At 39.6% G+C, this 23,225-nt stretch overlaps 1 protein-coding gene across 1 annotated transcript; it reads left to right on the top strand.

The window, feature by feature from the left end:
- The first annotated feature begins 286 nt into the window (after positions 1 to 286).
- Positions 287 to 21,628, top strand: LOC135260519 (syndecan-2-B-like). Its single transcript, XM_064345802.1, has 5 exons — positions 287 to 737; positions 15,407 to 15,527; positions 16,009 to 16,154; positions 16,932 to 17,073; positions 17,263 to 21,628. The coding sequence occupies exons 1-5, from the start codon at positions 678 to 680 to the stop codon at positions 17,424 to 17,426; spliced, it is 633 nt and encodes a 210-aa protein (XP_064201872.1). The 5' UTR covers positions 287 to 677; the 3' UTR covers positions 17,427 to 21,628.
- The last annotated feature ends 1,597 nt before the right edge of the window (positions 21,629 to 23,225 follow it).

Genomic DNA, 23,225 nt, shown 5'->3' with positions numbered 1-23,225 from the left:
ATATAGGAAGCCTACATATTATGTTACATCAATGAGAAATATTTGTGATTATTGTGCTACCACAACTATTACTACAGCTACAACTAGGTGTATTGTCAACAACTGAAAATAAATAAAATGTACAGCAACATTCCATATAGGCCCACTGAGTTGTTGGCAGTGCATCTCTAAAGTTACGGCATACACAACAGGGAGAGGTGACTTTCGTCCCGAGCTTGGATGAAGCTTCCGAATGGCCAAAGTACCTGTCAATCACTAGCCTACGCTTACTGATTCATCAGCCTGTTGCTCCTAGTGTACACTTTCACAGTCGAATTTGTTACCGTGTGATGTAGAGAACGTGAAATGGCCTCGTCCAACGTGTTACTATAGCGTAGAGACTACTTAAATTGAAGAAAGGCAAATGAAAAGAGCCTCTGTCTCATCGCAACTTCAGAATTTCGTATTGAAGAGCATCTGGTGATAAGGAGTAGGGGGGATACAAGGAGGAACGAAGAAATAATACAAAAGCAATACGTATCCGGTGTGATTCCACAAAGAAAGCAGAAACGAGAGGAGGGAACCAGGGAGAAAGTAGTAACGTTAGCAAGTAATAGCGTCAGCGACGAAGGAGCCAGATTTGCTGTGCGAGAGATTTGCTTTTGTGTTCCTGCCATCACGCATTTGTTAAAGGAACAATGAGGAACATTTGGATTATCTGGATGTGCGTGACGGTGGCCTTTCTTACAGGGGAAAGGGTAAGTTTTGAAAAGGAATAATGAATTTTACTAAACAAATTTAGTAAGGAATTATTCTACTGAATCTGATAGTTCGGTGTAGTCTACACAAGCTACAGGTAGCCATTCTAATTGTTTTGGTGTTTCTTTTCTCCGTTGGGTAAACGTGCTACCTTTTCACAATAAATAACCTCTCCATTGACTTGAACGAATGAAAACATCTCGTGTATATTTGAAGTTGATGTTATGTATCGTTAGGCATAGGCTAAAGACATCGGCACAATTGCGCATTGCAATTGACTTTTTTGGGAGCTGGATCTAAATAAACAACGGATTGAAAGAAATGTAGTCTCTCGATTTGAAAGTCATAACTTACAAATTGAGACTTAAATTTGAGCGCCAGCGCTACCACTTTCACATATGACGAAAAAGGTATGAAAATGAACAATTACAGTGTTAAAACAATGTAGCCTACTCAAGATAATTGAGGGTTCTCAGTCCTTCGTACGATTGATGAGGGAAGGTATGGGCATTATGGTCTCTCTAAAAGTATGCTTATATGTAATAGCAGAAGACACGTAGATTATTCGATACGGTTTCAGATATCCTTCTAGTTCAAGAAACGAGCACAGTAAACATTTTACAGCGTCGAGATCCACTGGTCTTTCTTCTTGTCTGAAAATTAAAGACACAATTATCAAAACAAACAGAAACGAGAAAAATTGTTCTCATCGTAAATAAATAAATAACTAGATTTTATTTATTTATTTATTTATCTCTTAAGTAACGTATACTCGGGGCATCAGTTAATTCACGACAAGGTAATATTGGCCTGTCCAAAATTGTTGAAAAAATAAAAAAGGCAAGTGAAAATTGTAGGCTACTGTATGTCTCGCACAAACTGAACAAGCACTGTCTCAGTTGTTACGTATGAATGTTTGTAATGCCACAGGCAAGAACTATGCCATTATTTGTCGTAATTTAAATGCATTTTATGGTCCATTCATGTTTTGCATGAATTGTGCAATTATCAGTGCAGGAGTTCAGTTCTTTTGAAGTGAAACTAAGCTTTTGTTCATATGTTTCTTGTTTTGTCTTCTGTGTGTCTGATTGTAGCTTTTATGTCAGCAGTGGAATAGAGTAAAATGTGCTGATAGATGTAGGCAAAATGTTACAGGTCTGCTTGCTTTTCAGCTTCCGCAGATGTGCACTGAATTCTTGGGGCTCTGTGTATCAGTGTAGGAAATGTGAGCAGTTGCAATTCTGTGTTTATGTTTAGTTGTGATTAGCTGTTACTGCTGCTCTTCTGTACTAAAGATACATTTTCAGATCTAGTCCCTTTAATCCAAAGTTTATGAACTTTCTTCCATGTGATTTCCGAATTGAGCAGTTTCACCAACAGTACAATGGTAAGAAAATATAGCAGTTAGCGTTAAACAGTTCAGGAAATAAAACACAATTGATTGCATGTCCAGAAAGATTGATAGAATTAGCAACCATTATTGTGTAGGTGTTTAAAGGTATTCACAAATCCAAATGAAAGACAAAGAGTACAGTGTAAATATTTGTAAGGACAAAATCCACTGCCATGTTGTATTTTTTTTTTTTTTTTTGCTGGAAACCTTGAAAATATTCTCTATTCCTCTGTGCTATGTAATTACAGCACAACCTGTAATGTGGTACGCCATACTATTTTTCAGAGAAGTAATTCGAGTCTACAGTTCACAAAATGTCAAAGATAGAATGAAATTTGCATAACATTTTGACACTTTTTTGAGGAGTGATTAGTTTTAAAGACTGTCCAATTACTTTTTTCTTTACTTTTTGAAGTTAATTTAGCCAATATGGGGAAAAAATGATTTGAAGTGAAATAATTCTGAAAAGGATAGTTGGAGCACTGAGGAGCATGTTCAAATTAAGGTGACCAGTTAACAGAACATTGAGACCTGGATGGAAAAGGACACCAAAGCCAACTGAATCAGTAGTACGACCGGACTGATTCGAGCTAATTAATTTCATTGATGGGAAGTTTTGGAACATCATCTTTGCCACCTACAGAGTGGGATCTGAAGCTGCTCGTCAGGTGAATCAGAATGGTGACTAAGTTTGCTGTCTGGTAAGCCAGTTATCTAGTTAGAAGCTGGTTTGTCATCAAGCCTTACACCAGATTTCTGCAGTCAAAAGTCATGTTGGATAGATTTTTGTCTCCTCTAGAAAGCTTCCTTGTTTTCTAATTATTTTACTCCTGATAGCAAAGTCATAACATATCATTGTTTTGAAATTTGATGATGTTATTTCACTGCTCACCTTGTATTGACTCAGCATAGCATTAGTCAGCTAACTTTGGTTGTTATTCCATCTGAGCAATGATCGAAGGTCTTCCTCCCTGCTCTTCATGTTACTTTTACATTAAATTTAGCCCACACAACCAGTGGTTCAACAAACCATGTTGCCTGAAAAGTCTCTATGGTCCAGTCAGTACTGGAAAAGTGACGAGCAGATGTATTATGAGCTGGTTTTACATCACTTCTGATTGGCTAAACAATGCATTTTATGTAAATGTTTTTGCAAAAACAAGGCCTTCAACTACCAATGCTCCCAGAAATGGGAATGAATGGTGAATGGGAATGATTTTCTTTTGCTTTCTGGATGAAAGCTCATTTAAAATCTCAGCAGAATAAGAAGTGCTTAAAATATCATCAAATTATTATTATCTTTTGTCATTTTGTTTCATTTTTATTTGTTACTTCACACAAATGATGAAATGGTGGTTTTGATTGCACCGGGTCTTTAAACTTTTTTGAAGCAGTTAAGTTGTTTGTAAGGTAACATGCATAGAACTCAGTGTGATATTGGAGCATACCATAATAAGTGATGGTACCATGTAACTGTCATTTCTTTCTGTGGAATGATTTTTTATTCCAGATAATGCACAACACCAGTTCTGAAATCCAGAGTGGTCGTGTTATACTCGCACACTATTCACACCTGAGGCCACAACAAATTGCGCTTCTCGTCTCCAGTGTGTGCCCATATCCTCTTGTTGCTAATGTGTCTGTCTTCCATCGTTCTCTCCATGCTCATGTCTTACTGTGGCCATTTTAAAGTCATGTCTGTGCGGAATTGCATAGATCTTTGTACTATGTGGATTGCCTGGTACAGTGATCTGAGTGAATACTTTGAAACACCCAGATAATCAAATGCTCAGTCAATCTGCACAGCAAAGATTTGGAACAAGCCCAGTGTTTCTGCTGGGATCAGTTTGGCATCAACTGGAACCTTAAAATGATGCTGAATGTTCATTTCTCATTGATGAGTTGCATTAGGTTATATCTTGTCTGCTCCGCTTGGGGAGACCATTGCCTGTAATGAAACTAATTTTGTGAAACATTTTCTGACTTACTAGGATTTGACTTTTGGCTCATAAACTCCCAATGCTTTTCACATGCAAAGCTATTAGCCCCATGTCTGGATTTTGATACAACCTAGACAATTCATGATAGCTGTTTTCAGTGCTAAACCAGGGTTAAAAACATATGTATTTTCAGACATCCCAGGGCGTGCAACATGTTTTGCATTGTAAATCAAATTTATATTTATAGTGCAAGCCAAAATAGCTAATGTGTACTTTAAAGTAATGTCTCAACTTGTTTGAGTGAAGTAAGAATCTGTGTGTGGTCTTGTGGCCTGGCTTATAACTTTTCTGGTGCGGGTTGGATTAATGTGGCTAATATGAGTGATTCATCTTTCAGTGTGCCTGCTCTCTCATAAAATGTCTTGGGGTTGTTCTAAAACACTAAAACGTGGTCCTATTAGCTGATAAATCCAGGGTTATAATGGGCCATTGTTTTTCATGAGGTCAGTATCAGAAACAGAGGCCTATTTTATAGACTAATGAAAAGGTGTTAGTTTATAATGTTTAGCTTTACACAATAACAATTAGAAGTTAAATACCACATGAAATACCGCATATTGCATGGTACTGTGTGCGTTATGACCTAAAGCCATGTAGCTTGCCCTGCCACTATTGCATGTTACTAATTCAAGGTGAACAAATTACAGACAAATAATAAATTAGCATAAGTAAATCCACAACATTCAAAACGTATGTAAGAGCACTGCGTTCACTGGCAGTCACTAGCTATGTTTACATGAATCAGGTCATGGTTTCATCAACTGATGCCAGACTTGTAAATCTAAGTTATTTTTGAAAAGCTAATATTAGGGTTATTTTCTTTTGGTTCTTGAATTTTTAACCAGTTTCCATAGTCAACATCTGCATTTTTGTGTTGGTGTGTGGTATTAAAGTGCTGTACAGCTAAAGACAAGCTTTGATTGGACTTAGCATGAGACACCTGTGCACAAGGGCTGTAAATCTTGGACATCACAAGGATTCGATTCAATTACATTTCTTTAGGAAGCGATTCCATACATTGTGAAATCTCTTATTTCACCATGGTCGGGTTTGATGTGATTATTTTGATATGATTTAATCAATTTCAGTAGAGAATTATTTTAAAAATACATGGAATATATACATGTGACTGGAGAAACTGCCTAACTCGGTATTGGTGGAATATAGACAATAAAAACAGTAGGCTATACCAAGCTTGAAGTTCTAAGCACCTTTATTTTCAAGAAATGCCATATAAAAGTTTTCTGTGATTAAGCCCTACTGTGGCAAAGTTGGAGCCAACAACTAACGAAAAGACAGTGCCATTGGACAACTGAATTGTTTTTGTAATAGATTCTAACTTGAGTCCAACGTTACAAATCGATGTAGCTGAATGTAGTCACCCCTGCAGTGTATACATTGTCCTGCAGCAGTACCCTTTGTACTTAATTACCAGTAGTCTTGGCCTAATTTAAATGTGAGGCAAGCTAGTAGTTTTTAGTGGATTTACTCTTGCTACAGCATACATTTTGTTCTTGAATTTTGTAGTCATTCAGGCAGAGTTGTTGCCTTGCGTCATGTTCCATTCTGCAAAATCATTATACTTTTTTTTGTTTTGTCGCATTTCCACTTTCCTCTCCTGCCACAACAGGAATCCACTCCACATCTCGGGCCAACCCACAGGTTTACCCAAATTGAGCTGTGAGTCTTGTATGAAGCACGGAATAAGTATCTGGCTTGCATACATGAACAGGTGAACTTGTAGCAGCTTGTAACAGCGAGACAGAATCTGTTAATTATATGTCAAGTGAACCCAGACAAATGCAGAAAAACAACAACAGCCTTAGGAATAAAAGCATGTCTCTGCCCTACTCGTTTATTTATTTGATATATATTTTTGTTTAGTTTTCAGTCTTACTGCAGCTCTGTGTGGTGGTTTAGTTGTGTGTTCCTCTGGCATTGTTCTGTTTTAAAGCTTGTTGTGACCGTGTGTGGTCTTTGATTACTGCTGGGGTTTGGTGGAAGTATGAGCAGAAATGAAGTGCTCACCTCTTGTCTGATTGGAGTCACATGCATATTTAAGGTAAGGATGTCCTTGACCTTAGAGGAATTGTATTACACCAACAGCAGAAATGGTGCCGAAGAGAATCAAGGTCCCTCTCTGGACTTAGTTTTATCTGTGCTATTTCCTTGGTTTTCACTGTTAAGTTTTTTTTTTTTGCTATACCAAACTTATCTAATATGAACAAGCTGACATGATGTTAATTTTCAGTAGGTTAAGCTAAAGAAAGTAGCATGAGCAAACACAAAAAGAGAGTACTTTTTAATTTTGAAAATTTTCAGTAATTTACCTTTTTTAAAAAAAATCAGACTGACAAGTGTGAAACTGTGTTTGCCTTAGGATAAAATATCCACTTCACTTGAAAATATCCCACAGAAAATATTTAGTTTGCAAGTTAATGTTAGTAATGTCTTCCCACGTAGTTGATGTGTGATCAGCTATCTCCATGGCAGATCTAGGATTAGATACTCTCGCCAACTTCTATGTTCACTGAATGGAATACTGATTCTTGGGTTCACCTGTGTCTCATTCTGTGTAATGTTAGTAGCAGTGTTGTGTCTTAACTGCCACGACCCGGTTAAAATTTCTTTTGACTATTAAATCAGATTGGTGCCCTTCTCAACTATGTTTTTTTCCCCCTGATATTTCTTCTCAGCAGAAGAATGTAATCCTGGCTTGCACATTTAATATTAAAGTGATAGCACTGTAAATACACTGATTAGATTAACAAAGTGCCCCAGCTATTTGATGTGCGCTCATTTGTACCATGGAAAGGGTTAGCCTAAATCTGGAGCAGAAGCCTCTGTCCCACCTCTGGACATCTGATGATTCATTTCATCATGCAGTGTAGAAGCATTATTACACAACAATGCTAAAAACAGAATGTGCTGCATTTTGAATAGTCTGATTTTCATTGACACCCAGCAAAGTTATATGCATCTTCTAGGGCACATGTGCCGAACATGTGTGTCTTTTAAAGAACATCACAGCTGCAAGAAGCACTGTGTGTATTTGTGCGAATCTATGGGCGTGTTTGAAAGCACATCCTATTTCCAAGACATAGTGTGTGTATGCCTGTTTGTTTGAAAGCACACTGAGTGCTTATCCTGGTTTTGAGTAATTTGTCCAGTCATCTTTGGTTTGGGTGGGCCATGAACCATTTTCCCTAGTGATGTTGGGTAAAACTGCTAATCAAAAAACAAGGTAAATAAACGTGAATTTGTCATTGGATGGCATTATGCAGTTCAATGCAGGTGATGCAAGATCTCATTCATGGAGCCTGTTGGGATATCTTGGGTCAGTCAAACAGCAGAGCTGTGTCAGTGTCAGTAACAAAATTATGAAAGCAGAAATGGGAGGGTACTGCTGAAGATTGTATATATGTGTGGCTGGGGGGAAATAGTTACTGCTGTGTATAGACCCCACCCTCCTGCCCTCTCCATTGCAAAATGTGATTTTTGTTCCTAGAGACCTGGGGGAGGGGGGCTGAAGTATGCAGCTGTGTCCTGAGAAGGAAAACCTTGTGATAGAGTTACGCCGTCTGCTATGCACATTTACTCTTCTGTAACCTGGGTTTAATTTCCACAAAGAGGAATTTACTTTCTGCCTCTATGCCTTTTTTATCTTTCAGTGCAAGACACAATGGGCTGTAGGCACAATACGGGCCAACAGGGCATATGTGGGCAAGGCGTTGTATCCTCTTAGATCTGCTGTGATCGCTCCTTGGCTGTGATCTTTCAGTGAGGCTGCTGGCACAGGGCCAGTGTTCCCTTGCCGAAAGGTTATTTTGCGTCCATATTCGATCAAGGATATCTTTGTGCGGTTCGCTGCATTTTTTGCCGAAGCAATGGAGGAAAAACCAATCATAGCCTGGCCAGTATGGTCAGGATTGAAATGGATTTTGAAAGTAGCAGCAGCAGCTTCTTACTTCAGCATATCAAGGACAGGGGTTTTAAAATCTAGCTGTGGGTTGGCCTGGTACCTGAAGACTGAATTCCATTTGGAGGCACAAACCTTTGCCAGCCATGAATTAGAATGGTAATGGCAGACCATGAATGCCCACGACTCCATATCAAGATATACGTGAATGAAACGACCATTAATAACAACGTGTGTGCCTGTAAAACAACAAAATTGAAATTACTATTATTATTTTTTATTATTACTATTGCAAAGTGGGATGGCGGGTACTTTTTGAGCTACAGCCCTTTTTATGTGAGGGGGGTTGTATCAGGACGTGCAAGTGACAAACATGTTTTAAGTGTAACCAAAAATTCTTATTAGTTAACATAAATTGGCATATATATTTCTCCCATTAAAACTTTAAGAACAAAAGAACACAATGGTATTTTGTCATTGAATGTTCCACTAATGACGGAAAGAAGTTGGCCTGTTATTAAATTTTAAAATTAGCAATTCATCTCCCTCACCATTGTATCCTTGCCTCCTCTTATTTGGCTACTTTTTAACTAGCTGCATGGTCTACATCCAGCTGGTAGGTGTACAAGTAATGCTGATGTAGATCTCTGTGAGGCCAACAGACGCAACCTATTTTTAATTGAGATGAGAAAATCCAACATACCGTCACTAAGAAAAAGCTTTGAAAAAGATCCTCTATGTGCATTGGATCTGAGTGTTTCCTTTACCTTCCTTTATCTTCCCACTGGACCAAGGGAAATTAGTTTCACCTTTTCATAACTCCCTTTCCTGTTTCATATATTAATTTCTCTATAATATGATGTTATGGAATGGTATTCCATTTCATTATGGCTGAAATGTGAGCTACAGGAAAAGGATTAATTGAAAGAGTAAAAGCATTTGGTGTTTATTTTATGCAGAACCAGCTGAGTAAAATCAGATACGTGATCATTTCCTGTTGTTGATGGCTACTCTTCCTCAATCCAGGAAGTGATATATCCCCCAACGCACGTGAATTGGCCACGTCTGTGTTCTGATACATCTGGCCTTTTAACCTCCACGATGAAGTCTTTGTACGGAACATGTTTTTGTACGTACAGCCTGTCTTCTCCACCTGTGATCTCTGAATTGGATATCGTTCTTGACATATGAGTCTGGGTTTTCTGTACCATGATTTATCACAGTCTGTCTGGGACAGGTGTAAGGGAGAACGCCGTAGTTCTTTTTTCTTCTCTGCTGTAATACAGCTCTGCTGGGCCACGTGCACAGTGTTTATGCTTCTTCAGGTGGACCCACATCGCCACACCCGTTCATCTGGCTGGGCATCAGGATGTGTGGCTGGATCTCGGCACCATTTCCAGCAGACAGGGAGTTCCCCCAGAGGAGACGGCTGCAGTCAGTGTTTGCCTCATATTTAATATAATAAGCATTGCAGGCAACAGTGTGGCACCGAGGGAAGGTGACTGGGCTCATAAGGTGTTTGTCGAAAGTTCAAATCTGAACTGGCAGTAAATATATGGTTGTATGAATTAATTATACGCAAGTCTCCCTCCATAAAAGCATCTGCTTTACTAGTCAACAAGGACCGTATAGTAATGGATGTACCCCTGATTAGCCCAGACTGGACAAATGCATTCACAGTTTCATCCAGCTTTTACTGTTTATATTACAAATTGTTTTAACCGGTGATTTCTCAATTGCTGTAGTTAGTTTAAAAACCAGCCCCCCCTTTCTCTCTTGCCTGTGACCATATGGAGCAAATAACTCATGAGGTCAGATTGTTTAGTTTTCAGAGACCTGGATTTTAAAGCATTCGCCACTTTTTTTTAAAAAACCACACAATTCCTAAAGAATTTGAGCAGAAATAATTGAGAGGCTTGGAGCGTGGGGTTTGGCGCACAGGCCGGCTTCCAGGTTGTTATTCGCTGCAGATCGTCAGTGTTGAGCTTGTAGATTGGAGCAGACATGGTGCTGAGTTCGCAGGGAGTATGGAAAAGGGGCCATTTTTGGATTCTGGCACCCCTTTCTTAGCGTGTCTCTCCCTTTCACTTGAACTGTGAGCTGAAATGTTTCCTGACTGCGTGAAATCTCTTGAAGACGGTCCATTAGGTGTTCTGGCTGCCATAGAATCAGTATCGATTTAAAACAAAGCCAGCAGAAAAGAGGCTGAATTGAGAAAGAACAGCTGGGGTAGTGGCCAGCCTTTTCTTATAATGCTGCACATTTGAAATTGCTCAGGGTGCTTGCCAGCTACCTTCCACTCCCAACTGCGAAGCCAGTCCTTCTGTTGACCTGCATTCAGGGATCAATGTGAAAGTGAATGTACAAGACACTGTTAAAGGCAGACACTTGGCAGTCCAGCTATGTCTTCATTAGCTGGTGATTTTTACTACATTGCCTTTACCAGAGGCAGCAGCAGCATTATCATTCTAATGAGTGATGTCTTATTTAATTGTCCCTACATCCTCCTTACCAGACTGAGATGCCCAAAGATGCCCCAGTGCTAAGTCTAGCATGTTACATTTTTTTGATATTTCTGTAATCTTTTCATTTTGAAATTGTAGTATGGCTGCCACTGACAGTGTTTGGTTGTTCAGTAATCTAATTACACAAGGCTGATTGCTGCTGGTTGTCACAGACACTACGCGTGCAGCCTGACCATGTGCCAAGGTTAGAGTAATGCCTCTGGGGGAGGCTGTGTGTTCTTGTGAGGGGAGCCAGAGATGTAGTACAGGATACAGGTGCACTCTAGATTTTGTGGCTCAGAGACTAGGGGTGGGAAGTGCATTAAATGGTGTGACATATAGCCTAGTGTTTCCCTGAGGGATATTAATCTGTGAGGGCCATAAGTCCATGTGGGTAACACTGAGGTGAAATTTAACTATACTTGATTTCACAATATCAGTAACATCTTCGCTAGACCTCTATATATTTGACAAATTATTTGCATTGATGATATATCTAGAATATAGTTCATTGGAAAACACTTCATGAAGGATGGGGGTCTTAAACGCTGTCTAAAGCCACAGTTACGGCACGTGAACCGTTGAGTATGGATTCCTCTGTTCACATCGTCTCCTTGCATCATTCAGAGCTGTGTGAGAGAGGCAGGCCGACCGTTCCAGCTGTTTTCAGTCTGCTGTTTGCTCAGACTGGTGGAGCCAGGGTGACCTCGTTCCCTGCATTCGCAGCTGAAGGAGCTCGGCAGCGCCCTGCTGTGCGGTCGGTCATGACTCCGCATCCTCGAGTCCAGGCTTGCAGAAAGCCGCAGATGCTGCGCGGCCAGGGCGCGATCGACGCGAAGATAGCGTTTATTTTGGTCTGACTGTTATCGGAGCGGAGCTGATGAAGTGTTGCTATCTGAACGGGCGATTTTTTTGCTTTCGTCTGTACTCCACGGCAACGGCTCGCTCTGTTGATGTGGCTGCATGGAGTTTATCTTTCATCTGGCAGACCAGGCTTGTCTGGAATTTTGTTGGCACATAATTTTGAAGTTTGAGTATGTGTGCCCTCTTGTCTGTATGTCAAAAAATAATAATAATATAAATCATGTCGCCAGGCAAGATGTGCCATCCTATCCAACACAACAGGATTGGCCAGTTTTTAGAATGAAACACTTGTTAAAAGCTGTAATTGTTATGGAGTCTGCCTGTGGGTGGTAATTGCTCAGTAAATGTGTCCTTTGAAATTTACCAGACCTTGCAGGCTCAATTTCTACCTCTGGAAATGACTTAAGCCATTGCAGTTAGGCCTACATGTGAATGAGAACAATGTGTTGTGGTCAGAGACAATTTTATAGACCTGTAACCTGCTTCAGGTCATACATTTTTCTTCACATTTGAAATGATAGAAAGAATAGTTTAAAGGCAAGTTATGGGGCCTGGTGTAATTGTTATGGTGGAAAAATCGCACTGTCTGTTGTTGTACAGTCAGTCTGTGACTGCAGTCAGTGACTGTGTGTGTGTGTGTGTGTGTGTGTGTGTGTGTGTTGCATTAATCTCTCATAATGGGATCAGTGTGTACCTCAGGTTCTGGCCTCAGGCCCCTGTTTCTCCTCCACACTGCTGTCATCTCCCTTTAATGTGAAATTACCCCTATCTATCTCTCTCTCCCTTGTGTCCTTTCTATACCACCTTACTTGTTTTTTGTTTCTGGTTCACTTTATTTTTTTCTCCACCTGTCAAATTCAAATGATGTCTAAAATACATGGCAAGAGAACTCTAAGCACTCTCTCACCCACACACACACACACACACACACACACACACACACACACACAGTATCTACCAGGGACATCAGAGATGACAAAATCTTGACTTTTGAACATTTTGTGTTCAGCTGTGAATTAAGGCTTCCCACATGATGTTCTTTTAGCCACAGCACTGGTTTGGTGACCTCTGACCTTTCAGTTCCTCTTCCTTTACGCCCTCCCCTCCCCAGAGAGAGTGCACAAGCAGGAATTTAAGCCACATCACCAGTTCTCAAGGAGAAGATTTTTTTTGGTGGAGTGGGGGATTTAAAAAAAACACAGACTACTCACTGTTCTGATTGTAAATGTTTTAAAACTGTCTGAAATACTTGGCTCAGATTAAATGAAAACTTTGAACGGTCAGCTAAGTACACAGCAGCAAATGCCGAGCTGATTGCAATCCCTTTATTATTGGAACCACAAGACTTTTGGCCACTGAATTTTTCTCCCCATTTTTGTCTGCTAAAACACTGGCCCACCATTATGGCTAAATTCTGTTCAGTGAACCGTCGGTTCTACATTTGCACTACTGTACAGTTAATGATAATATTAGAATTTTTGAAAGCTACCAAGGAGGCCCCTTTTGTTTTCAATGTCGGTTTGACAACACGTTACAGTCACAGTCATGTTACAAATTGATCTCGTAATGTCCACATGAAAAGCCAGTGTTTGATTCCAGAGTTTTGAAAATGGTCTTTAGTAATCATTCTTTCATGTTTAATATGTTTTCATGTCAGTATTATGTGGGTTTTTGTGTACAGACCAGTTATGTTTTTTCTCCTATCTGTGAAACCCTGAAGTCCTTGTGTCCCATGTAGCTACATGGTGTGTGCACATTTTGCTGAAAAAGAACAAGACACAGAAAATGGTCACAATGATTACCTCCTTTGAGTACCTAATTCACACTCATGTTGAATGGGTCTTGTTCAGATTGGTCCTTCCTTCAGCTATATTGATGTGAATAGCTAATAAAAATGGCTGAGTTCTGTTTAATCAGGGCTGGTTAACCAAAAAACACAAATTTAGCTGGGAAATTGGTGATATGGCATTCCCTATTCTGGAGTTTAAGAGATTGATTTACTGCTTTCTAATGATATCAAATCATATTTAATATAGTGCCTTTTGAACTAATAACATGAAATAGATTGAGCTAAAAGAGTAATTTTACAAAGAGATCAGATACAAATATGGACACTATCAATATGTTTTTGTCTTGTAGGCTCAGCTGCCCATCCCCCTAATATCTGAATATCTTCATCAGCCCTCAGAAAACCCCAAATTGGCAAACCTCTGTTATGCAGCTTTTTCAGGGCCGCTAATGAACCAGGCTGTTAATAGCAAGAAACAAAATGTTGGTTCCAAATGGCAGCTAGCTTTCAAAAGATGGCACAAGGTTGAAAATAAATGATATTTTTTTCAGGCCGGGGGATGATTCATACTCCCCCTGGTCTCATCCCATCCCTTCTCTTCCCGTAACACCTGCGATTGTGAAGGAATTCTGGGAATGGCAGGCATGCCTCCGGCGTGAATGGCCTGTATTCATCCCCAGTCTCCTGATCTCCTGCTGTACTCAGTGCTGAGGACTAGAGTAGCTATGGAATTGTGCATGTGCCAGTGAGCATTGTGTTTGTGGCCGTGTGTGTTTTGATGGAGTGGGTATAGAGGATATTTCAAGGGAAATTATCACACACACAAACACATTAGGCCTGTGACCATATATGCACAGTTGAGTCTGCTGACTGTTTGAGACCCTCTGTCCATTGAATGGAATGTTAAAGATGTTTTTGTAATTTTTATTTTCAAACCTTTAACTTATTTTAAGAACTGAATAACTGGAACAAAATGTGAGAAATTAACATTGCTGACTGTGGCCAGGATTTTGAAACAAAACATGTTTTTTTCCTTCCAAGAGGCTATGAGCAAGACAACATCTGGAAGGAATGTCTTTGAAACCTTGACAGTGGTGTTCGAAAGCATGAGAAATTCAAGCTGATCTTCTGCCAACTCTGCTGAGGGAATAGTAGATTTTTGCTTTTTCTGAAGTTGAACATTACTGAATAGTAATGTGGCAGTCATTTATAAACTGGATATTGTACAATTAAGGTAGTGGGTCTAATGACAAAGAAAATTTTAAATACAGACTTGTCCATGAGACAGGATTTTCTTTGTTGGGAAACAAACGTGCTTTAATTGAATCCAGGAAGGTAAATTAGTTTATATGGTCACAGAGATCCTTTTTGACATTTATTAACTGAATACCTTTTTTTTTACCTTTTACAGATATTTTGTAAATTAAAATGAATGTTTAAATATTATAGGAAATAGTTCTGATATTATTGCGAAACATTTAAGAAGGAACAAATAATCGGATTATCTGATTTTTGTCAGAATGAGTACATATGTCTCTGAAGTCCATATGTTGTGCTTTCAGCTTCCTCTCAGGAAGTTATTCTGGAAAGAGGAAGTTATAAATGGACAATGTGTCTTATTGGAGGTTGTCTTGAAAATGGATTTCCTGACATTCATTGTTTTCAAGTGTGTGCTCTCTACAGTGCAGAACTAAGTAAATTATAGCTAAGGAGACCATAAACTAGCTTAAGTGCAGAAACAAATGTATCCTCAAGAGAGGCTATTCAGAGTGAGGGAAGTAACCTTAATGCTTGCACACTTGATATTTTAAAATGATTACATTGAATACAGGGTTTTTTCATTTGTTGAATGGCATTCATCAATTCATGGATACGAAATGGACACTAGACATAAAAATCAACAAAAAAAGTTCAGCTTCTAAACTACAAAAGGGCCATTTCCAGTATTAAGATCGACCAAGCGCAGCTTCAGGAAGAGCAGCACACACTTTTTAAAAAGCTGCACGGCCTGAGGTCCAGAGGGTCCACAGAAAGTGGGGCTGGCAGAATAATATTTATTTCTTTTTCTGCTGTGGCACTGGAAACATCATACCCCGAAGAGCACGTGTTGTAGCACCACAGTGTTTTCTTTAAGTAGAACAGAATGTGCTGTGAAAGCAGTAACAGCCCCTAATGCTTGTTCCCCTGTCCTGTTCGCAGATACGTGTCACAGCCGAATCGCTGACGCTCGGAGACGACCTGTACCTGGATGACCAGTCTTCAGGAGATTATCCTGTTGATGATGATGATGACGATGATTTTGCTTCAGGGTCTGGCTCAGGTAAGTTAAACTCCTTCCTTTTTGTGCGAGTTTATTTATGAATAAATAAATTGATGCCAGTTAATTTCGCTGTTCCATCAGGCTTAAAAGATCATACTAAACAATGCCATATAAGGCTGTGCAGGTTTACATTGGATCATACGTCAGCTAAATGTTTTTATTTGCCTCATAAACAAGCAGTGGTCTGTTCGTGTGGCGAAACAACTGGACTTTCAGCCAGTGAGTTTCCAGTTAGGATGCCAGATTGTTCTGGCATTGTATCCGCACAGTTCTGCTAGTTCACTAACATCTGAGTCATGCTGCTTCCCCAGGCCATATCTAACAGTGTTTTGATCCAAGAGGAGTCTTCTGTTGTGTCTAACGGCGTGCGTGTAATGATGGAGGTCTGAATTGGTAAAGCCATTGTTATTATCCTTCTTGACATAGAGTGTTGTCATTTACCTTTGGTTGCTGCTGTTTTGTCTGTTTTCTCTGTGTATAGGAGAGGGCCCAGTGGAGACGGTCAATGTGAAGACCGTGTACCACCCCCCAAAAGCAGAGCCCACCCAGGAGGCCACCAAAGACCTCTCATCCAGAACAGAGACGATATCAGGAAGATACACACCTAAAGTACCTGCTAGGACAGAGGTGAACCTATACATTGTCCTGTTGAATCATTCAACACACAATTGTGCTAGGATATGTATTCAGATAATAAAAGCCTTGATATCTGAACAGTTACAAAGAATAAGACATACATACATTTCAGTGTAGAATGGCTGTTGTTCTGTATTTGAAATGAACTTGCTGTTCTCACATTTTATGATTAAGTATACACTAGGAGTCTCATTACAGTGAGAGAGTGCCTCGACAGAATATTTTGACTGTATATCCTATAGAATAAATGCGATGGTACAAGTGGATAACCACAGTTTATATGGCTAATATGACAATGAGACAAACACATGCCGTTGTTAATTTCAAAAGCCCTTGCAGTGCAGTCAACAGTGCATTTTGGTGTAAGCAAGTTATATACTTATTTTATGATAATGGTTCATGAATGGTCAGGAACCAGTCATTTAAGGACATTCGTTGAGAATGAAATATCACCTTGTTAATATTATGTTCTCATATATACACAAAATAGTTCGTGGATTTGATTTTCAGCATACCCGGAAAATATTAATTAGAATTAGAAAGTCAATCCCAGCTGAAAATGGACCAAGCTGATGGTTGGTTATACAAGTTTGACTTACCAGCCAAAAGCTTATTCTTGGTTTCTTATTGTTTTTATAAATAAGGTCTTTTGAAATGCACAAGGGTGTAGCTAGGGTATGTCCCTATATGTGTTTTCTTATCCTGGGCCATAGATCCCTGTGCCCCGTCTCTATTGACAGTCTCAGTGACCCTCTCCTGCCTCCCCAGGCCCCGCTTCTGCTTACTGAAGAGCCCAGCAGTACAGATGAGGTCACAAGCACCACCGGTGCCCCCCAGGTGCTGGTGGATGAGGACAAGCCCTTCAGGGTGCACTCTGAAAACATCCTTCAGAGAACAGAAGTACTGGCAGGTGTGTGCAAGGGTCGGGAAATGTGGTCAGGATGACCATTTTTACTGGGTTTTGTGAAACTACATTGAGAAATATGTTTTAGCCTCAAAATACGTTTCTTACAGTACGTAGGCAAGAGGGGCCTTCAGAGCCTGCCTGGTACTAATTATGAACAACCTTCTGTTTGCCCCGCCCCCCTTTTTGATGCAGCGGTTATTGCAGGAGGCGTGATCGGCTTCCTCTTCGCCATCTTCCTCATCCTCCTGTTGGTGTACCGCATGAGGAAGAAGGACGAAGGCAGCTATGACCTTGGGGAGCGTAAACCCATGAGCACGACCTACCAGAAGGCCCCCACCAAGGAGTTTTACGCATAAGCATAGCAGCTACCAGACTTTAAAGGAATGATGGCAACAACTTTACCCCTTTCACACCATGCTTTCAAGTAAAATACCAGCATTTTTCAACCAGTTTGGTGTAGATGGGGGTCTTCTAAACCAATAACATTTTGGTGCCCTTTTGCTCTCAGAAAGTTCCCTGTATTTGTAATTGTAAAAATTGCTGCTTTCTGCCACAATTGATGCAATGTGACAAGAGCAGGAAAATGCTTCCATTTGCATGCATAGAACCCTACCATAGAATTGGTCACAAAGCTTCAGCAACTGCCAAACCTTCAGTGACCTTTGGTAACACCAGCCAAGAGGCATTGGAACCCCAGTGGACTTCATAAAAGTCTACTTAAAGGAAATTAATTCACAATAATCTAAAATAAATTCCTGCATTTGCAGTAGTGTATTCAGGAAGCTGCTAAATCACAGTTTCTCTTGTGAGGCAGCAGTATTTACATAGGACAACTGACATGGATTGTGTCAGTACAGTTAGATGTTACAGGTCAAAGTAAATGATTGAAATATCGAAACGGGAGCTCCTGCAGTGGGTAGTGTATCCCACATTTTCCTCCTCTGTGTATGAACTGGATTGAATGCATTGAATGAAAAACATTCATTGCAGCATCGTAAGCAAGTATTTTTAAACAGCTTTTTATGCCCTGTTTTTATTTTCTTTTTGACACCTTTGGAATTCCCAATAACTGTAGGCCCATTCCAGTACTGCGGCATCCACTGGCGATTTGGGAGGATGCACACTGGCATGATCGTTATGTGAAATGCGCAGGCAGCCATCCCACAGGGTGAGCTGCACAGTTACTGAGTGCTGTGTAACTACAACAGCTGGTGTGGACAGGCTGCAGTCTGCCATTGCCGTCGAGCTGTGAGGTGGGAGGTCCGTGCTGAATTGAACCTATCCTCCCTGTCATTCAGTCCCCTCCCGGCTACAGTTACCGAGGTACTGAGCTGATTAGGATTCTCTCTGTGCCAATGGCCACGTCACTGAATCATGAAGTGCCTCTGTTAGATACGGCACTCAGGAGTCCCTCCTGTCTTCTTTTCAACCAAAAACACATTCACGCTTAGCTCTGTGCAGTAGAGGCATCATAAAAAAATAAAGATACGTGGTAATGCAATGGCCAATAACTTTTAATTATTTGACATTTTAATTAAGTCAGAAATGGCAGTTCATCAGCTTTAATAGTTATTTTGAACTGAATAAAGATGGGCGTGGTGCACAGGAAACAATGTAATTTCGTTTGAAGTGTCAGCATTTTTTAATTGCTTTTTGCTGCGGACAAAGACATCCGCCCAAGAAAGAATAATAGAAGCGACATTAAGTGTCATACACACGAAGATTTATAATTGCAATTTTTTATATACAGTAAACAAAGATCCCCCAGGAACAAAATTACATGTTGGTCTTTTCTAATTAACATCCACAACTGGCAGTATCACAGCATTTGCCTGATGTATTGCATATGAAATGGTACCAACCAACAATTAGCTGGAATTGTTTCATTTGGTAGTGGTATGACAGGAATGTCAGTGAGCAGTGCCCATATTGTTAGAGAGGCTGTTGACTGTTTAGCCTTAAAGTACCAAACCCCATATACCACGTGTTGAAGAAAACTTCAGCAACTGGGGTTTAAAGGACTGAAAGCAGCAGCACTGATCACTAGGCCTGAAGTAAATGGGAGAAAAAACTGGTTTTAATGTAACACAATAGCATTGACTGCTAGACTTTGAATAATGAAGCAAAGAGTTAATGGCTTTAAATTAAATGACACAAATAGTACGTTTTGCCTTTCTGGTCATTAATGAGGAACTATTGCAGGAACATTACTATGTATAACAATGTGATAAAGATCCCTTCTCATATTAAAAGGCCAAACAAATACTTTTGTTATGACACCCCCGTGCATATTTTAGCAATCCATTCATAATTTTAAATGAAAAAAAAAAAATCTTCAAAAAAAGGAAATAATAGAATGATTTGTTGCATGGGGAAATCACATGTGTAAAGGCTGTTGTTGGTCATGGAATAAATTTTAAAGTGATGGCTCACTCAGTCTTCATGTAATTATATTTTGTTGCCTTTCAATACAATATGCTATGCATTTAAAGGAGAGTTTTTAGCAAATGTGGTCTACATGAACTTCATCTACCTATATCCACCACTGGCTAACATTGTTCGTACTGATGTCCAAAAGCATGGTGAATTTGTGGCTAGGTGCTTGCGGGTAGCATACACAAATCCGTACTACCCATTTTAAAATTGAACGCATGCAATATTGTATGAAAATTTAGTACCATAGAAAGCATAGAAAAGTGCTGAAAATGGACTGCTTTCAGTTTAGGCCATATTGCCATAACTCTTTGTGATCTTTTTTAAAACAATGTGCATCCAACTGAAAAAAATGGTATCACCCTAGATAATACGGCAGGTACAGCTTAAACCATATGGCTGAGTGACTTGGTTAGAAGTTACTGAGAAGTCATCCTCAAATGAAAGTTGGAGCATGTTGCCTGCAGATACCTAGACATAAATGCTAACGATGCTAGTCATTGGCAGATGTGTAGTAGGTTCATGTAGACAGGAGATACACAAAAAAGTGTTGGGTTACATATTACCTCGTATTGAAAGACTAAAAAGGATATTTGCCTAGATTCTGGGATCTGTTTCCATACATTTTCCACACTGCTTGACATGGCTTGCCCAGCATGATTTCTGAAATGTTTTCATTTATCTGTTTTCAGATGTACTAATACATTCTCTGTAATTCACATAAAGCTTTTATCTTCATATTAAATTAAAAAACAGTAAATATAACATTTGTTTATCACTCAGGTTACCACATTTTCTCTATCTTTTGCTTGAATGTATAAGCTTATAGTGGAAGTCTCATATTTTTATGTTTGCTTTTTACATGACTGTACTTTAAAATAGCTTCAAAATATATGCTTTGTATTCACAGATTATTGGTCTTAAAGATCCAATAGAAACTGGGTTCAGAATGAGAAGTCTGGCCCGATTATTTTACATATGGTACTCATCCTTGCATATGTACTTCTCATTTGTGTTCACTTCTTGAGTTTTGAATGTTGCGCTGGAGAAGTTCCACTCTATTAGGATATTATTCTCTGCTGTTCTGCCTTGGGAGAGTTTCTTTTACTGGGAAGTTTAAGGGGACATTTTAAATTGGTTTTATTCTATTTTACATTTTTCCAATTCAGAATGCTCAGTCCTCCATCAGTCTGGAAGAATGCAGATTAGCATGTGTGTCGTCCGAAGCAACAGAGGTAGACTGCAGACATCTGATCAACCCGAGGAGTTGCTTTTGCATAATGAGGTGGGAAGACCTGCCATCAGAACCCCTCCCTCCTTTGGTTATGCTCTGATAAATTAATTGGTATGATTATGCATTTCCCTGTACAGCTCAGCTGTACTGTAGCTTTAAGCCAAAATGGCCGTTTCAAAGCATTCAGATCTAAGGAACCTCACTGAAACCAATGGAAAACAGATTGGGATGGACAGAATTGAGTCACCTCATTTGGATAACCAAGTGTCTGTTGTTTATTAGGGAAAGTTTATCGCCTTACCACAGCTGTCAAGGAACCCCCCCCCCCCGCCCCGAGTTCTAATACAGTACTGTAAATGCATGTGTCTATTCATTTTTGAAGTTGAAACTTTGGTGAACTTTAAAGTTGAAAATTGTAAACTTTTAAATTCTCGGCAAGATCCTCCCCTCCCCCATGCTTGATCTCCTGGTTCTTGGTCCAGAAAGAAAGCTGATGATAATGTCCTTTAAATGTCTGCAGACGTAAATTGTGGATTTCACCTCAGTGTTGTAGGCCATACATTCAATATTTTTGTGTTTATCTTTTTAACCCGTTTTCTTTGAGACCTGACCATTTTTGAGTCCAACAACCTGAATTGTATCAGAAAAATATGTATATATCTATTGGAATATATATATTCGCAACTGTTTTAAGCCTTTGAAGTGCCTATCATTCTGACATGCTTGTTCCTGTCTGGGCTGGGAAATGTCTGTACAATAACCGTGATTTAATAGCTGGTATTTTAAAAACACAGGTGACTGATAATAACTTTCTAAGTCTTAAAGAAGCAGACAGTATTGTATCTATGTTCAGATATGCACTACTGAATAAACATTGTGGCCTAATTCTGACTTGATGTTTTGTTGCAAGTTGTTCCTTTGATACGTCTTATTCTTTTATGTGACTATTTAATTTAAATGTCTTTCACTCACCACCGCTTGCTTCCCTCTCCCACTGTCTCTGTAATTTTGTGTTCTCCTCTTCTCCTTGGAGAAGGCTTGGTGCCTCATAAGCTCTCGTAAACACAATGGCATGCACACAGACATGCATTAACAGTTACTTCTATTTTGTGGGCTACCAATCCACTGGTTTCATAATGATGTAATTCCCAATACAGCTACAGCTCAGGACTGACAAACCAGTTGAGAGATGGGTTATGTAGCATTGATGTGATGAAACGTTTTATTTATATGTTAAAATGAGCAAGTGCCCCACAAGTATCAGTAAGTGGAGGTTACAGGGTGGTGTGTTTCAAATCGCATTTTACATATCTCCCTCAGCTGAGAGTGTTTCTCATTTTTAAAAGTTTAATGTGAAGGAGGCTGTGATTTCTCATTTATCCATCAGACAAATGTTAATGTTCTTTTAAAATATTTAGTTATCAATTTTCTCTATGCAAACATTTCATAATATTTTCTGCTCAGCATATTTTTCCTCATAAATGCAAAACAAATATCAGCTAATGACTGTATATTTTCTAAAGTATTAAATAGTTGTTATTTTTCCCACAAGCCATATGCTGTATGGAATTGACTATATGTTTTTCAGAGATGGACCAATGTGTGTTCTGTGGTCCACCATTCGTGTGAAGTGGTTGTGCTCTGGACACGTCATGTTCAATGAGTATTTTTAGCCCTGGCCCTCTCATGGCGCGCAGTTTTGGTCATTGCTGGTTTGTACGAAACAATGCAGTACAATACCACAGTTTATACACGTGGACATCTTGGATAATTCATCAGTCAGGCATACTATTCATGATTTTACCTTGAAAATGTTAAATAACCATGCTGAGGCATATCTCTGATGCACTAGCAACCTCTGTGTTTGCGCGCTTTTGCTGTATTTGTGAACCTTTACCTGTATTTGTTGTTCTAAAATGTGTTCAGTGTAATGTCCGGTGCGAGTAATCAATATGAGAAATTTACCGGTTGTTCCTGCGACTCTGTCGGGTACTCCTGGGTGAGTGGCCGGGATGGAAAACGGAGGAGGAGTCTATTTGATTGTAAACACAGCAACACAGCAAGGCTAAAATATCCTGCATAGAATGCCTTAAGAGTAACTGGTACACAAGAACAGGTGATTCTTTCACCCGAATCACACAGCTATGTCATACTGTGCTCTTTTGGAGATGGGAAGTTTGGATTCTGGGCACAATTCCTCTTCACTTGTGCAAACATTGGATAAATTGCTTGATCCCCTTAACTGGTGTTTTTTTTTTTTTTCGTTTTTTTGCCCTGTGTGTGTGTGGATGCCCGTACACACGTGTGTGTGTGTGTGTCTGATTTTGGCCAGCAAAAATGGTGGGGGAAAGGCCTTCACTCTCAAAGGCAGAACTTATTCATTAAGGCAACCAGCCTCCACTGCTAGTAACTGGCAAATTAAGTATATGCTTCAAGGAAAAAGGCTTCCAAAGTCAACACTAACAGACCTTGTACAAGCACAGACTAA

This window comes from Anguilla rostrata, chromosome 1 (assembly GCF_018555375.3).
Source record: "Anguilla rostrata isolate EN2019 chromosome 1, ASM1855537v3, whole genome shotgun sequence".
Lineage (NCBI taxonomy): Eukaryota > Metazoa > Chordata > Actinopteri > Anguilliformes > Anguillidae > Anguilla > Anguilla rostrata.
This window is presented reverse-complemented; position numbering and strand designations above follow the sequence as displayed.